General features: G+C 44.7%; 1 protein-coding gene across 2 annotated transcripts; it reads left to right on the forward strand.

The window, feature by feature from the left end:
- Positions 1-1,266: 1,266 nt before the first annotated feature.
- On the forward strand, positions 1,267-18,815 carry LOC311123088 (protein L-Myc-1b-like). Of its 2 annotated transcripts, none has more exons than XM_084197363.1 (3): positions 1,267-1,549; positions 2,470-3,196; positions 16,960-18,815. In XM_084197363.1, exons 2-3 carry the CDS (start codon positions 2,545-2,547, stop codon positions 17,784-17,786), a joined length of 1,479 nt encoding a protein of 492 aa, XP_084053489.1. In that variant the 5' UTR covers positions 1,267-1,549; positions 2,470-2,544; the 3' UTR covers positions 17,787-18,815. The 2 variants fall into 2 exon arrangements, with proteins under 2 accessions (XP_084053489.1, XP_084053490.1); XM_084197364.1 differs by having other exon boundaries at positions 2,474-3,196.
- The last annotated feature ends 40 nt before the right edge of the window (positions 18,816-18,855 follow it).

Raw genomic sequence — 18,855 nt, forward strand, 5'->3', positions numbered from 1 at the left:
AGTAGATAATGGGCTGACTGAGGGGTGGATAGAGCCAGTAGATAATGGGCTGACTGAGGGGTGGATAGAGCCAGTAGATAATGGGCTGACTGAGGGGTGGATAGAGCCAGTAGATAATGGGCTGACTGAGAGGGGGATAGAGCCAGTAGATAATGGGCTGACTGAGGGGGTGGATAGAGAAGCACTCTCTCAGCTGATTTAACTTCATAGTGTTTAGTTCATATAATATGTTATATATATATAATGTTGAGTTTATATTGTTGTTCATTATATAATACGCTCATTACTGATTCACATTCCACAATAGACTGCAAAGTACGATTTTAGGTGGAGAGAAGTAGCAGAACAGAACAGAATGTATGTGGGTCTGTGTGAGTATCTGTCTGTTTCCCCATGCACGTGTGTTTCTGTCTGTCTGTGAGTTGACAACAGCTGTGCGTGCAGCTGTTGAGCAGACACACTTGGCTTAGCAGAGCAGAGCGCTGGCTTGGCTTCACTATCGACTGAGAGACAGTGGGGGTCTTTCACCTCATAAGGCTGATATTGACCACAGAGATATAGGTTGAGGACATCAGACACCGCAGCCATATTTCTGTAACAACACACACACACACACACACACACACACACACACACACACACACACACACACACACACACACACACACACAGTAAGCTAGTGCATGGACACACATTCACACACTTACATTTACATTACATTTACGTCATTTAGCAGACACTCTTATCCAGAGCGACTTACAAATTGGTGCATTCACCTTATGATAGCCAGTGGGATAACCACTTTACAAATATTTTTTTGTATATTTTTCACACAAAAAATATTTTTATTTTTAGAGTATATTTTTCATTTCCCTTTGTTTTATATATATATATATATATATATATATATATATATATATATATATATATATATATATATATATTGTGTTGTTTTTATTTAGTTTTTATTTATTTATTTTTGTGTGGGGGGGGGGGGGGGGGGTAGAATGATTACTTTTATACTATCCCAGGTATATGCAAAGCCTTACCCTTGTATAAGTGAAATGTGGCCCTTGTCATGGTTATAAAAATCACTGTCAATTGGGTCCCATTTGGCATCGTGACGTCCTTGGAAAAGCACTCCTTAAAAATGATTCTGTCCCTTTAAACGGTAGGCGTGGCCTCCTTACTCCCCTCCGCCCTTTATGCAAATCTCTGCTTTTCGTTCCTCGCATCATATAGTGGAGCAGTCGACTTGTATCCAGAGCTAAATCTATGTTCCTCGCATCATATAGTGTAGCAGTCGACTTGTATCCAGAGCTAAATCTATCCTATCCAAGTCGCGGCTTGTGGGAGGCAGAAGACTACGAGTCACTTTCTAATACAGTTTGGTGCGCAGGAGTCAAATAGTGAGCGTTCAACTGGAAGCAACAGCGAATTAGCGACAGTAATTTACTGCAAGAAGCTTCAGTGTCGCGGTGTTGGTCTGGCTACTCATTATAGGAATTAATGAAGAAGACGCAAGACGCTCCTTCAATTTCACCAACACGTAAAAGATAACATTTGTATTTTTCCTTGGCCGGACTGAACGGCTTGTATTTCTAGACTAACGCCCACTACTAGAAGAAAGCCTATATCGCAGTGTTTCGGAAGTTTGGGTTGTAAATACGCCTGTTGTTAATTATTTAGTCTAGATTTACCAGTGGGATTGGAAATATATTTTCTCTCTTTCTTTTCAATGCTTTGTGTTGTTGTCTACCGTAAAACGGCGAGCGTTGCTCTGAAGACGTTTTCAAACTTTTTATTGAGACATCTGGGAACTGTTGTTTTGCACACAATTTAAATGCCATGTTTGTAGCCTAGTAACCACAAAGAAACAGACGGGATGCGATAAGCTTTTAGCCTACGAACTGTGGATCTATTTCACCGGTGTAGGGGCACTGTTGTATTAAGTAATGCAACTATGTTGGGACTCTTTGAGTTATTTAGTTCTGTGTACACTGTTGCAAGGCGATGGTGGCAACAATGTTTCTAACAATCATTTGCAACATTGTAGTAGCAAGGTTGTTCACGGGGTAATTGGTTTCAATATAATTACTGAATCTAGAACCAAATAGCCTTTCAACACTTCAAGTAAGCATAAAGGACTTGTCACTTGACATGTTCTATGCAATAAGAAATCTAAAAAGGACAGTGTTTTTTAATGATAAATCGTGATAACCTAACGTTACATTTCCTCATTTGAGAAGGAAATGTTTTCGCTTGGTATTGACAGCTGTAAGATGGACAGAAACACAATAGTCTTATCATAACAGACTATTGTGTTTATCACTAGTGCAACGTGCTAGGCTGATTCCCAGTACTCTCTCTCGATTTCAATTCAATTTCTCTCTCAATTTCAATTCAATTTCAATTTAAGGGCTTTATTGGCATGGGAAACGTATGTTAACTCTCTCTCTGTGTCCCCAGGTAGGCTATTGATAACGGAGATAAGTGAACAGTTGAAGAGTGCGCTCCCGCACCCACGCCTGGCCTGACCTCTAAATGCCGGGCATAAACTCCACCACTGCCCCTCACTATGAGTCAGGCTGGGAGATGGAGTACGACCGCTACCAACATTACTTCTACGACGACCACGATCTGGATGAGGATTTCTTTAAATCCACTGCGCCCAGTGAGGACATATGGAAGAAATTCGAGCTAGTACCGACCCCGCCCATGTCCCCTATCCGGACTTTGGAGGGGGCCGCCGTTGTCGGGATGGTCTACCCTTCGCTGGGGGACAAACTCGAGTGGGTGTCCCAGTTTTTGGGTCAAGAGGACGACCAGGATGTGCCGTGTAAACTCAGTCCCGCCGACGAGACTTTGGGGAACCTGAGCTCCATTATCATCCAGGACTGCATGTGGAGCAGCTTCTCGGCGGGCAAGCAGCTGGAGAAAGTTGTCGGGGAGCAACTCGCCTCCTGTCCCGGGTCGGGGCCGAACAAACCGGCCTTGCAGCAGGTGGGAGCTGGCATCAACACCACCGGGAGGGCGCAGTGTGTGACGATGTCCGTTGACGCGCCGGTTCCGGTTCTCAGTAGCTTGGCGACGGATTGCGTGGACCCGGCTGCTGTTCTCACCTTCCCGCTAACCGGGGGACCGTTTAAGAAACAGGCGGTGTCCTCCGGTTCGGAGTCCCACACAGACTCATCAGGTAAGTCATAAGTTCAACATTAGACCGTAAACTGACTACATTAAGGTCCTTTTACTGTCATTCATAAGTCTGGATCCTCGCAAACCTTACATTTGGATGCTGACAATTTGCTATAGTGACCTTACTGGCCAGTTAGCTATAGGTGGCAACAACCTGGTCTCAGAGCATTTCGTATTATTCTGTACATAAATCCGAGACACTCCATTTTTAGTATGATATGTTACGTTTTCATATGATATGTATTCATTTGTGGATGGCCATCACCCATTTTGTATAATATGTTACGAATGACAATTTGTATTATATGTTACGAATTTGAAAAACATACAATATCTTACAAATGTGCAAAACTTACAATATCTTACAAATTTGCAAATATTATGATATGTTACAAATTCTAGTTAGGTGGCTAAAGTTATCTAGCTGGCTAATGTTAGCTAGGCTAGGGGTTATGGTTTAGTTTAGGAGTTAGGTTAAAGGGTTAGCGGAAGGGTTAGCTAACCTGGGGCGGCAGGTAGCTTAGTGGTTAAGAGCGTTGTGCCAGTAACCGAAAGGTCGCTGGTTCTAATCCCCGAGCTGACTAGGTGAAAAATCTGTCGACGTGCCCTTGAGCAAGGCACTTAACCCTAATTGCTCCTGTAAGTCGCTCTGGATAAGAGTGTCTGCTAAATGACTAAAATGTAAATGTAAACGTATACTAAGTAGTTGCTAAAATGCTAAAGCTGTCTGTGATGAGATCCGAACTCACAGCATTTGGGTTGCTAGACAATTGAAAAATTCATTAGGTCCTAATCTATGGATTTCACATGACTGGGCAGGGGCGTAGACATGGGTGGGCCTGGGAGGGCATAGGCCCACCCACTTGGCAGCCAGGCCAACCCACTGGGGAGCCAGACCCCAGCCAATCAGAATCAGTTTTTTCCCCACAAAAGGGCTTTATTACGGACAGAAATACTCCTCAGTTTCATCAGCTGTCCGGGTGGCTGGTCTGAGACGATTCCGCAGGTGAAGAAGCCAGATGTGAAGGTCCTGGGCTGGATGCCCCACGTCTGAGAGAGCAACCAGCCATTTGAAACCACACCCACCAAATGGTTGAGAGCGCAACCAGCCATTTGAAACCACACCCACCAAATGGTTGAGAGAGCAACCAGCCATTTGAAACATCTGCCGCCTCATTTATAACAGTTGTTGTAAAACTGTGTGCATGTGAAAGAGCTTTAAAACTCAGCCTGGAAAACTACTCCGTTCACTTTTTATGGTGACAATAACGCCCTTTATTTGCTGTATCATGTGGAACGATTGGCAAAAGATGAATTGTTGTTCAATATTTAGTTTATTAATAGATTATTGGGTTTATATGTCCTGCCTTTGTATAGACCTAGGCTCTGAGATTAAATAGTCAAGGATGTCGTGCTCCTATCACAGCAATACTGTAGCCTACGACATACTGTCAAATATTTTACATAAACTACCGGTCTATTTACTGTGTTTTAATCTTTAGCAGTAATTTATGCTAATTTGTGCTTTATTTATATATTTAATATATTTATCTGAAAAAGAAAACGATGGCATATTGTTGTGGATCTGTCAGCAGAACGTCATGGATCTGTCAGCAGAACATTTTAATTCAACAATGTTTTGCATCCACTTTTCCCCCAACCTAAATATGATTGATTGCCCGCGAATTCTGTAGGGAAGGCCAAATGTTGTATTTTATTTTTTACAGTACTTATAATAGTTACAGTTCTATTTCTCTTTTATTTATTTAGTTATAAATGTTGTATAGCCTACTACTGGTACTCATTGCTGCGTTGTTGGGAAAGAACAAGCAAGAAAGGCAGTTCACTGTAGGTCTACTTGTGACATTAAAAACGTAACTGTGAGGAATATATTCTGCAAATGGTTATTAAAATAAATAGGATAAAGATTCCTATGTCAAATTATTTGATTCTAAATTTTTTTTTTTAAAGCAAGATTGGTTGGATTCGTGTTAATCTGTTTTCCATCTTAACCCCCATTTGCACAAAATACTTACTTGCCAGCTTGTAATACAATATTTAAACCACTAGCAGATGTGCATACACATGGTCTAAAGTGAACTGCCGAACTGTTCATTTTGGGGTATATTTTGTAAGTAGCACAGTTTTATAAATGAGGCCTCTGTTGATTGGCTATGGTCCAAAAGACCAGAGATGCGTTCAGTTCGCTTGAACGTTTGCTAAGTTGCGGAACGGTTTGTACTGAACGACACGTTTCCCCAAAACGTTCTTGTACATTCTTGAACAGACTTTGAGGTACGTTTGCGCCCATTTGGTGGGTGTGGCTTGAAGCAATGAGTGAGGTATTTAAAGGGCAGTGGCCATGGTGACAGCGTTCCCTAACCCCCAACCCCTCCCTGTTTTTCAGCTGGTCGTTCAGTACAGTACGTTTTCTGTTCAATTGAATGTTCCAGAGCGTAAAAACGTACTGTACGCAGCCCAGCTGCTAGAAAGAACAATGTCCTGAGCTACTCTGACTTCTTCTCTAGTATTTGTATTTATTATGGATCCCCGCAGCAGCTACTCTTCCTGCGGTCCAGCAAAATTAAGGCAGTTATACATTTTAAAAACATTACAATACATTCATAACAGATTTCACAACATATTAAGTGTGTGCCCTCAGGCCTCTACTCTACTACCACATATCTATAACACAAAATCCATGTGTACATTGTGTGTATAGTGCGTATGTTGCGTCACAGTCCCCGCTGTTCCATAAGGTGTATTTTTATCTGTTTTTTTAAATCTAATTTTACTGCTGGCATGAGTTACTTGATGTGGAATAGAGTTCCATGTAGTCATGGCTCTATGTAGTACTGTGCGCTTCCCGTAGTCTGTTCTTGACTTGGGGACTATAAAGAGACCTCTGGTGGCATGTCTTGTGGGGTATGCATGGGTGTCCGAGCTGTGTGCCAGTAGTTCAAACAGACAGCTCGGTGCATTCAACATGTCAATACCTCTCACAAATACAAGTAGTGATGAAGTCTAATCTCTCCTCCACTTTGAGCCAGGAGAGATTCACATGCATATTATTAATGTTAGCTCTCTGTGTACATCCAAGGGCCAGCCGTGCTGCCCTGTTCTGAGCCAACTGCAATTTTCCTAAGTCCCTCTTTGTGGCACCTGACCACACGACTGAACAGTAGTCCAGGTGAGACCAAACTAGGGCCTGTAGGACCTGCCTTGTTGATAGTGTTGTTAAGAAGGCAGAGCAGTGCTTAATTATGGACATACTTCTCCCCATCTTAGCTACTGTTGTATCAATATGTTTTGACCAAGTCCGTTTACAATGCAGGGTTACTCCAAGCAATTTAGTCTCCTCAATTTCCACATTATTCATTACAAGAATTATTTGTCCCAAATACAATGCTTTTAGTTTTTGAAATATTTAGGACTAACTTATTCCTTGCCAAGTGGCCAGTGGCATGTCGTTAGTAAAGATTTTAAAAAGTAAGGGGCCTAGACAGCTGCCCTGGGGAATTCCTGATTCTACCTGGATTTTGTTGGAGAGACTTCCATTAAAGAACACCCTCTGTGTTCTGTTAGACAGGTAACTCTTTATCCACAATATAGTAATACGTTTTTCCAGCAACAGACATTGGTCGATAATGTCAAAAGCCGCACTGAAGTCTTACAAAACAGCCCCCACAATCTTTTTATCATCAATTTCCCTCAGCCAATCATCAGTCATTTGTGTCAGTGCTGTGCTTGTTGATTGTCCTTCCCTATAAGTGTGCTGGAAGTCTGTCAATTTGTTTACTGTAAAATAGCATTTTATCTAGTCAAACACCATTTTTTCCAAACGTTTACTAAGGGTTGGTAACAGGCTGATTGGTCGGCTGTTTGAGCCAGTAAAAGGGGGCTTTACTATAACTTATGATATCACTGTTCCCTTTAATGTTCTTACCATTCCTTATCCCCAACTACACATTAGAAACACATTAGTTTGATATTTTATGTACAGTATCTATGATAACCTGAATAACCTGTAATAAATATGACCTCTATATTCTGTTCATTTTGTAGACCTCCTTTCCATTGGCCTTCAGTGTAGGCTAGTTATATACCGGTTGGCATGTGACTGGTCTCCATATCTAATGTGTGTGGAATGTCACAATGGAGACCTGTTGCAGTGCAGAGTCTCAGCATTCCTTCCTGCACTGAACTCAAGGGGCAACTGCGCCACTTGTCAGAAGTTGGGTTTGGTTAAACTAGTGATGGACAAGTAGGCCAGTGACCAGAAGAAGAATGGACATTCATCTTGTTAAATCTCTTGCTATGTGTGTGACAATGTTTCATAAGAGGCTTGATATTCATATTTTTAAAGCTGCAATATGTAACTTTTCGGGTGACCCGACCAAATTCACATAAATGTGTGTTTTATAGATCTGTAATTGAAAGGATGTCTAAGAAGCGGTAGATCCGTTCTATGTACGCTATTTCTATGCGTCCCATTCTTACGTTTTAGTGTTTGTGTCTTTTAACGTTTGGTTTTGTGCACCGGCTTTAGAACAGCTGAAAATATAATATTTTGGGTTGTGGAAAAGATCTTTCACAGCAGTTTAAATGGTACAATGATTGTCTACACCGGGGCTGCCCAACCCTCTTCCCGGAGATCTACCGTCCTGTGGGTTTTCAGTCCAACCCTAATTTAACACACCTGATTCTACTTATTAGCTGCTCAACAAGACCTTAACTAGCTGAATCAGATACGCTAAATTAGGGTTGGACTGAAAACCTACAGGACGGTAGATATCCAGGAAGAGGGTTGGGCAGCCCTGCACTACACTATACCTGCTTGTTTTGTCACAAACTGAAATTAGGCTAACTATTACAATTTTAGCAACCAGAAAATGGCGGAGTGATTTCTGCATAGTGCATCTTCAAGTCAGAAAGGTGGTCTCATCTATTTCAATACTGTATGAATGGGGTTGGGTGCGAGCAAGCTAGGCCCCTCCTCTCTTTGGCAAATACCCATTTTTGAAATCATTTTAAAAAAATCATATCCTGGTAATTACCACTCCAAGAGCAGCTAATCCACAGGGAAGGAATTACTTTGGCACAGTCTTTCAATTTACACGCAGTTTGCGTCCCAATTGGCACACTTATTCTCTATATAGTGCACTACATTAGACCACAGCCCTATGGGCCCTGATCAAAAGTAGTGCACTATATAGGGACTAGGGTGCCATTTGGGATGGAAGCTAGTAGTACTACTACCGCTGACTCCCTGGAGTCTAGTCAGTGAGTTGGAGCTGAAATTAGATGCATATGATGTTAAATGAAGGCCCAGTGTTAAACATCACATTTTGACACAAAGCTAAGATATTCTTGTATAGTGAATGGCTGTAGTGAAATGGTTACAGCACGTGGCTTCAATGGCCGGTCTTGTTGCAAATTGAATGATTTGTGGAGGGAGAGACTGGGATAAAACCAGTGATTTTGCTCTGAGACTGAGTCCCTTGTTATGAATCAGAATGTGAGAACACTAGCCCCATCTCTCTCTCTCTGTCTCTCTTGGTCTCTGTCTCTCTGTCTGTCTCTCTGTCTCTGTCTCTCTCACATGACTGAAATGAATAACCTGAGAGCGGGACTTTCCACTGAGCATGGAGGTGTGCACTGATTGTGTGTCATACTCATTTTGGCTCATGATGTCATACTGATTTCAGCTCATGATGTCATACTCATTTTGGCTTTTCATCTAGTAGAATTCGCTGTACACTATTGAGGAAGAGAATAGTTTTTCGAGACCCACGTGTGTTTGACAACAGCTGATAATCAGATATGGTGACGCGTTGTACCAAAAATGAACACAATTGACACAATTGCGCATTAGATGACGCCTTCTCATCATGGATGAGTATATGGGGGTTGATTTGATTAGATTTTACTAAACAGTATATTCAAAATAGTATGTAGTACGATTACTACCCAGTATGTAGTACCCAGTGTGTAGTACGATTACTACCCAGTATGATTTAGTACCCAGTATGTAGTACGATTACTACCCAGTATGTAGTACCCAGTGTGTAGTACGATTACTACCCAGGATTTACATTTACATTTAAGTCATTTAGCAGACGCTCTTATCCAGAGCGACTTACAGTTAGCACATACATTATTTTATCAAACCCACAACCCTGGCGTTGCAAACGCCATGCTCTACCAACTGAGCTACATGTAGTACGATTACTACCCAGTAAGATTTAGTACCCAGTATGTAGTACAATTACTACCCAGTATGATTTAGTACCCAGTATGTAGTACAATTACTACCCAGTATGATTTAGTACCCAGTATGTAGTACAATTACTACCCAGTATGATTTAGTACCCAGTATGTAGTACAATTACTACCCAGTATGTAGTACCCAGTATGTAGTACGATTACTACCCAGTATGTAGTACGATTACTACCCAGTATGATTTAGTACCCAGTATGTAGTACAATTACTACCCAGTATGATTTAGTACCCAGTATGTAGTACAATTACTACCCAGTATGATTTAGTACCCAGTATGTAGTACAATTACTACCCAGTATGATTTAGTACCCAGTATGTAGTACAATTACTACCCAGTATGATTTAGTACCCAGTATGTAGTACAATTACTACCCAGTATGATTTAGTACCCAGTATGTAGTACGATTACTACCCAGTATGTAGTACGATTACTACCCAGTATGATTTAGTACCCAGTATGTAGTACAATTACTACCCAGTATGATTTAGTACCCAGTATGTAGTACAATTACTACCCAGTATGATTTAGTACCCAGTATGTAGTACAATTACTACCCAGTATGTAGTACCCAGTATGTAGTACGATTACTACCCAGTATGTAGTACGATTACTACCCAGTATGATTTAGTACCCAGTATGTAGTACAATTACTACCCAGTATGTAGTACCCAGTGTGTAGTACGATTACTACCCAGTATGTAGTACGATTACTACCCAGTATGATTTAGTACCCAGTATGTAGTACAATTACTACCCAGTATGATTTAGTACCCAGTATGTAGTACAATTACTACCCAGTATGTACTACCCAGTGTGTAGTACGATTACTACCCAGTATGTAGTACGATTACTACCCAGTATGTAGTATGAAGTATGTAGTACGATTACTACCCAGTATGTAGTACTTAGTGTGTAGTACGATTACTACCCAGTATGTAGTACGGTTACTACCCAGTATGTAGTACGATTACTACCCAATATGTAGTACGATTACTACCCAGTATGTAGTACCCAGTGTGTAGTACGATTACTACCCAGTATGTAGTACCCAGTGTGTAGTACGATTACTACCCAGTATGAAGTATGTAGTACGATTACTACCCAGTATGTAGTACCCAGAATGTAGTACCCAGAATGTAGTATGATTAGTACCCAGTATGTAGTATGATTAGTACCCAGTATGTAGTACGATTAGTACCCAGTATGTAGTACCCAGTACAGTTGAAGTCGGAGGTTTAGATACACTTAGGTTGGAGTCATTAAAACTTGTTTTTCAACCACTCCACAAATTTCTTGTTAACAAACTATAGTTTTGGCAAGTTGGTTAGGACATCTACTTTGTGCATGACACAAGTAATTTTTCCAACAATTGTTTACAGACAGATTATTTCACTTATAATTCACTGTATCACAATTCCAGTGGGTCAGACGTTTACATACACGAAGTTGACTGTGCCTTTAAACAGCTTGGAAAATTCCAGAAAATGATGTCATGGCTTTAGAAGCTTCTGATAGGTTAATTGACATCATTTGAGTCAATTGGAGGTGTACCTGTGGATGTATTTCAAGGCCTACCTTCAAACTCAGTGCCTCTTTGCTTGACATCATGGGAAAATGAAAATAAATCAGCCAAGACCTCAGAAAAAGAATTGTAGACCTCCACAAGTCTGGTTCATCCTTGGGAGCAATTTTCAAACGTCTGAAGGTACCACGTTCATCTGTACAAACAATAGTACGCAAGCATAAACCCCATGGGACCACGCAGCCGTCATACCACTCAGGAAGGAGACGCGTTCTGTCTCCTAGAGATGAACGTACTTTGGTGCGAAAAGAGCAAATCAATCCCAGAACAACAGCAAAGGACCTTGTGAAGATACCTTGTGGAGGAAACAGGTACAAAAGTATCTCTATCCACAGTAAAGCGAGTCCTATATCGACATAACCTGAAATGCTGCTCAGCAAGGAAGAAGCCACTGCTCCAAAACCACCATAAAAAAGCCAGACTACGGTTTGCAAATGCACATGGGGACAAAGATCGTACTTTTTGGAGAAATGTCCTCTGGTCTGATGAAACAAAAATAGAACTGTTTGGCCATAATGACCATTGTTATGTTTGGAGGAAAAAGGGGGTGCTTGCAAGCCAAAGAACACCATCCCAATCGTGAAGCACGGGGGTGGCAGCATCATGCTGTGGGGGTGCTTTGCTGCAGGAAGGACTGGTGCAATTCACAAAATAGATGGCATCATGAGGAAGGAAAATTGTGTGGATATATTGAAGCAACATCTCAAGACATCAGTCAGGAAGTTAAAGCTTGGTCGCAAATGGGTCTTCAAAATGGACAATGACCCCAAGCATACTTCTAAAGTTGTGGCAAAATTGCTTAAGGACAACAAAGTCAAGGTATTGGAGTGGCCATCACAAAGCCCTGACCTCAATCCAATAGAAAATGTGTGGGCAGAACTGAAAAAGCGTGTGCGAGCAAGGAGGCCTACAAACCTGACTCAGTTACACCAGCTCTGTCAGGAGGAATGGGCCAAAATTCACCCAACTTATTGTGCGAAGCTTGTGGAAGGCTACCCGAAATGTTTGAACCAAGTTAAACTATTTTAAAGGCAATGCTACCGAATACTAATTGAGTGTATGTAAACTTCTGACCCACTGGGAATGTGATGAAAGAAATAAAAGCTGAAATAAATCTCTCTCTACTATTATTCTGACATTTCACATTCTTAAAATAAAGTGGTGATCCTAACTGACCTAAGACAGGGAATTTTTACTAGGATTAAATGTCAGGAATTGTGAAAAACTGAGTTTAAATGTATTTGGCTGAGGTGTATGGAAACTTCTGACTTGAACTAACTGTATGTAGTACCCAGTATCTCGTACGAGTAGTACCCAGTATGTAGTACCCAGTATGTAGTACGATTAGTACCCAGTATGTAGTACCCAGTATGTAGTACGATTAGTACCCAGTATGTAGTACCCAGTATCTAGTACGAGTAGTACCCAGTATGTAGTACCCAGTATGTAGTACGATTAGTACCCAGTATGTAGTACGATTAGTACCCAGTATGTAGTACCCAGTATGTCGTTTTAGTAGTAGGCAAAACTTTCAGACACAGATTTCAGACCGTGGGGTAGAAAGATATCCTTTATAGTAAAAGCTTTGAATGAATCTGTCATCGTGTTTGCAGGTCCAAGAAAAATGTGCCTTTTTATAAACATTTCATGCATTTCTACGTCATTTTACATGTTAGCAGAATCTTTTTTTAATTAATACCACACAAATTACCGAAATGACGGGCTAAGAATGGACAGAGAGATAGGCCTATGTGTTCATCTTATCATATTTCTCCAATGCCAAATCAGTGAGTCTTGTTTGCCAGTAACTACATCTGAGAAGTCATTAGGAATCCGAGCGTGGTACTTTCCAAAGTTAGGCTTACCTTTCCACCCCAGACAGAGTAGGCCTACCGACGCAGAAAGATTTAACTGCTGGCTACTCTTCTTCCATGGCTTAACCCAACGAGAGAAGGTCACAAGTGTTTCCCTAAAAGCTGTCTGGGTTTAAACACTCTTCTATTGTCCAGAAGGTGAATAGCTTAATCAATTGATAGTGACAGAATTAGATTACTTCCCAAGCAAAGTCAATGTTTTTGTCTCCTCGGCTATAGAAGGTTGTAGCTCCGCCTCCGAATGTCAAAGAAACAAAACAATGATATCCCCATATGCATCGGAGCCACGTCTTTCCCTGGTATTTTACAGCTTGTTTCTAGCATAAAGCATCGCGGACCAAAGCGCTGTTATAGATCACTTTACAATATATTATCAGATCCCTTTTTATTTTCTTCAAAATCTTAAGCTATCAAGGGGTAGGCCTGTGCTTTTTGCCACCGTAGGCCAACACAGCACAGCCATTGGTTAGACAGCACAGCACAGCCATTGGTTAGACAACACAGCACATCCATTGGTTAGACAGCACAGCACATCCATTGGTTAGACAGCACAGCACAGCCATTGGTTAGACAACACAGCACATCCATTGGTTAGACAGCACAGCACAGCCATTGGTTAGACAGCACAGCCATTGGTTAGACAGCACAGCACAGCACAGCCATTGGTTAGACAGCACAGCACAGCACAGCCATTGGTTAGACAGCACAGCACAGCCATTGGTTAGACAGCACAGCACAGCCATTGGTTAGACAGCACAGCACATCCATTGGTTAGACAGCACAGCACAGCCATTGGTTAGACAGCACAGCACAGCCATTGGTTAGACAGCACAGCCATTGGTTAGACAGCACAGCACAGCCATTGGTTAGACAGCACAGCACAGCCATTGGTTAGACAGCACAGCCATTGGTTAGACAGCACAGCACAGCCATTGGTTAGACAGCACAGCCATTGGTTAGACAGCACAGCACAGCACAGCCATTGGTTAGACAGCACAGCACAGCCATTGGTTAGACAGCACAGCACAGCCATTGGTTAGACAGCACAGCACAGCCATTGGTTAGACAGCACAGCACAGCCATTGGTTAGACAACACAGCCCAGCCATTGGTTAGACAACACAGCACAGCCATTGGTTAGACAGCACAGCACAGCCATTGGTTAAGCAGCACAGCCATTGGTTAGACAGCACAGCACAGCCATTTGTTAAGCAGCACACAAAGTGTATTTGATCAGCAAGAGCTAAAGCAGGCCGGGGCTCAGGGTGGGAATATCCACTGCAGTGTGTAATGCAGCCGGGGCTCAGGGTGGGAATATCCACTGCAGTGTGTAATGCAGGCCGGGGCTCAGGGTGGGAATATCCACTGCAGTGTGTAATGCAGCCGGGGCTCAGGGTGGGAATATCCATTGCAGTGTGTAATGCAGCCGGGGCTCAGGGTGGGAATATCCATTGCAGTGTGTAATGCAGCCGGGGCTCAGGGTGGGAATATCCACTGCAGTGTGTAATGCAGCCGGGGCTCAGGGTGGGAATATCCACTGCAGTGTGTAATGCAGCCGGGGCTCAGGGTGGGAATATCCACTGCAGTGTGTAATGCAGCCGGGGCTCAGGGTGGGAATATCCACTGCAGTGTGTAATGCAGCCGGGGCTCAGGGTGGGAATATCCACTGCAGTGTGTAATGCAGCCGGGGCTCAGGGTGGGAATATCCACTGCAGTGTGTAATGCAGCCGGGGCTCAGGGTGGGAATATCCACTGCAGTGTGTAATGCAGCCGGGGCTCAGGGTGGGAATATCCACTGCAGTGTGTAATGCAGGCCGGGGCTCAGGGTGGGAATATCCACAGCAGTGTGTAATGCAGCCGGGGCTCAGGGTGGGAATATCCACTGCAGTGTGTAATGCAGCCGGGGCTCAGGGTGGGAATATCCACTGCAGTGTGTAATGCAGCCGGGGCTCAGGGTGGGAATATCCACTGCAGTGTGTAATGCAGCCGGGGCTCAGGGTGGGAATATCCACTGCAGTGTGTAATGCAGCCGGGGCTCAGGGTGGGAATATCCACTGCAGTGTGTAATGCAGCCGGGGCTCAGGGTGGGAATATCCACTGCAGTGTGTAATGCAGCCGGGGCTCAGGGTGGGAATATCCACTGCAGTGTGTAATGCAGCCGGGGCTCAGGGTGGGAATATCCACTGCAGTGTGTAATGCAGCCGGGGCTCAGGGTGGGAATATCCACAGCAGTGTGTAATGCAGCCGGGGCTCAGGGTGGGAATATCCACTGCAGTGTGTAATGCAGCCGGGGCTCAGGGTGGGAATATCCACAGCAGTGTGTAATGCAGCCGGGGCTCAGGGTGGGAATATCCACTGCAGTGTGTAATGCAGCCGGGGCTCAGGGTGGGAATATCCACTGCAGTGTGTAATGCAGCCGGGGCTCAGGGTGGGAATATCCACTGCAGTGTGTAATGCAGCCGGGGCTCAGGGTGGGAATATCCACTGCAGTGTGTAATGCAGCCGGGGCTCAGGGTGGGAATATCCACAGCAGTGTGTAATGCAGCCGGGGCTCAGGGTGGGAATATCCACTGCAGTGTGTAATGCAGCCGGGGCTCAGGGTGGGAATATCCACTGCAGTGTGTAATGCAGCCGGGGCTCAGGGTGGGAATATCCACTGCAGTGTGTAATGCAGCCGGGGCTCAGGGTGGGAATATCCACTGCAGTGTGTAATGCAGCCGGGGCTCAGGGTGGGAATATCCACTGCAGTGTGTAATGCAGCCGGGGCTCAGGGTGGGAATATCCACTGCAGTGTGTAATGTAGCCGGGGCTCAGGGTGGGAATATCCACTGCAGTGTGTAATGCAGCCGGGGCTCAGGGTGGGAATATCCACTGCAGTGTGTAATGCAGCCGGGGCTCAGGGTGGGAATATCCACTGCAGTGTGTAATGCAGCCGGGGCTCAGGGTGGGAATATCCACTGCAGTGTGTAATGCAGCCGGGGCTCAGGGTGGGAATATCCACTGCAGTGTGTAATGCAGCCGGGGCTCAGGGTGGGAATATCCACTGCAGTGTGTAATGCAGCCGGGGCTCAGGGTGGGAATATCCACTGCAGTGTGTAATGCAGCCGGGGCTCAGGGTGGGAATATCCACTGCAGTGTGTAATGCAGCCGGGGCTCAGGGTGGGAATATCCACTGCAGTGTGTAATGCAGCCGGGGCTCAGGGTGGGAATATCCACTGCAGTGTGTAATGCAGCCGGGGCTCAGGGTGGGAATATCCACTGCAGTGTGTAATGCAGCCGGGGCTCAGGGTGGGAATATCCACTGCAGTGTGTAATGCAGCCGGGGCTCAGGGTGGGAATATCCACTGCAGTGTGTAATGCAGCCGGGGCTCAGGGTGGGAATATCCACAGCAGTGTGTAATGCAGCCGGGGCTCAGGGTGGGAATATCCACTGCAGTGTGTAATGCAGCCGGGGCTCAGGGTGGGAATATCCACTGCAGTGTGTAATGCAGCCGGGGCTCAGGGTGGGAATATCCACTGCAGTGTGTAATGCAGCCGGGGCTCAGGGTGGGAATATCCACTGCAGTGTGTAATGCAGCCGGGGCTCAGGGTGGGAATATCCACTGCAGCTATCCTAGAAATAGAACTTTGCTCTGTGCTTCTCCCAGCATGCACTTCGTAGCCTATAGCATATAGGCTATGGGTCATTTGATTGAGACCACACTACATAGCCTATACTTGATATTGCGCGCCCAGCAGAGCATCAGAGATGAGGGGCGGCATCAGGCACACATCCATATATAGACTAATAAGCTACTCATTCTAAAACACTGAAATATTTCATCAATTACACATTACATGACCCTCCCCTGGACTAGATTTTAAAAAATTAAAAATAAACCCTCCCAAGTTAATTTTATACTATTTTTAAATGTTTTTTTGTGAACGTGTTATTGTGAATATAAAAGGGTAAATGAAAAGTGATTTCTAAAGGATCAAGTGAATACACATCATGCACATAACCTTCTCCTCTATTGCTCTTCCAGATGATGAATCTAGTGACGATGATGATGATGATGAGGAGGATGATGAGGATGATGATGAGGAGATTGATGTGGTGACGGTGGAACGCAACCAGTACAAGCCCCGGCGGCTGACCAACGGCAGGCCCGGCGGGCTGAACGGGCGGACGCCGGTGACCATCATGGTTCGAGCGGACCCTCTGGACCCGTGTATGAAACGCTTCCACATCTCTATCCACCAACAGCAGCATAACTACGCAGCGCCTTCCCCCGACACACACACCAACACACACACACATCCCGAGCCCCCCAGGAAGAGGGTCCGACACGAGCACCCAAACTCTTCTCATAACATCTCAAACTCATCTTACCCCCAGCCACACCCGGGCCCCGCCTCAACCAATCAGAACTCTGAGAGCAAACCACCTCACGTCGCAGTAGTAACGGCCGGTTCGGAGTCACCTGACGCCAACACACTCTCCCCTGCCTCCTCCCCCTTGGCCTCTCCCCCATCCTCCTCCTCCCACCACCTCTCCTCCTACTCCCACTGCTCCCACACCTGCAGCCCCCAGTCCTCCGACTGCGAGGACACGGACAAACGCAAGACGCACAACTTCCTGGAACGTAAACGGCGCAACGACCTGCGCTCTCGTTTCCTGGCGCTGCGGGACAAGATCCCTGGCTTGGCAGAGTGCCCCAAGACGCCCAAGGTGGCCATCCTGACGCACGCCACGGAATACCTGGCACAGCTGCATTCCAGCGAGCGCCAGCGGGCACAGGAGAAACGGCAGCTGAAGGCCAGGCAGCAGCAGCTACTCCGCAGGCTGGCACAGCTCAAACAATGCCCCTGAACTGACTGGCAGCGACCTCTAGTCGACGGAAACCAGGACTGAATGAAAACCAACTCACTGGCAGCAGCTGGCAGGGAGAGAAGCTCTAGCAGTATGCTCTGTATAACCCTATATTATTAACCAGGACTGAGTCAAAACCAGGGGTGGATCTCAACCCTATATTATAAACCAGGACTGAGTCAAAACCAGGGGTGGATCTCAACCCTATATTATAAACCAGGACTGAGTCAAAACCAGGGGTGGATCTCAACCCTATATTATAAACCAGGACTGAGTCAAAACCAGGGGGTGGATCTCAACCCTATATTATAAACCAGGACTGAGTCAAAACCAGGGGGTGGATCTCAACCCTATATTATAAACCAGGACTGAGTCAAAACCAGGGGTGGATCTCAACCCTATATTATAAACCAGGACTGAGTCAAAACCAGGGGTGGATCTCAACCCTATATTATAAACCAGGACTGAGTCAAAACCAGGGGTGGATCTCAACCCTATATTATAAACCAGGACTGAGTCAAAACCAGGGGTGGATCTCAACCCTATATTATAAACCAGGACTGAGTCAAAACCAGGGGTGGATCTCAACCCTATATTATAAACCAGGACTGAGTCAAAACCAGGGGTGGATCTCAGCCCTATATTCTAAACCAGGACTGAGTCAAAACCAGGGGTGGATCTCAACCCTATATTCTAAACCAGGACTGAGTCAAAACCAGGGGTGGATCTCAACCCTATATTATAAACCAGGACTGAGTCAAAACCAGGGGTGGATCTCAACCCTATATTATAAACCAGGACTGAGTCAAAACCAGGAGTGGAAATCAACCCTATATTATAATACCAGGACTGAGTCAAAACCAGGGGTGGATCAAGATAGGGTTTTCTTGCTCTCGTTGGCCCAATCCCAAATGGATCCCTTGCCCCTATTCTTAGGAAAGTGGTTCAACATCTGCAAGCACAACAACAATCAATGGAAAGGGTATAGGAGTAGTGTTGGGATGGGGCTGTGGTAGTGTTGGGATTGGGCTGTTGGGATGGGGCTGTGGTAGTGTTGGGATGGGGCTGT

The sequence above is a fragment of the Coregonus lavaretus genome (assembly GCF_964263955.1).
Source record: "Coregonus lavaretus genome assembly, contig: HAP1_SCAFFOLD_1694, whole genome shotgun sequence".
Lineage (NCBI taxonomy): Eukaryota > Metazoa > Chordata > Actinopteri > Salmoniformes > Salmonidae > Coregonus > Coregonus lavaretus.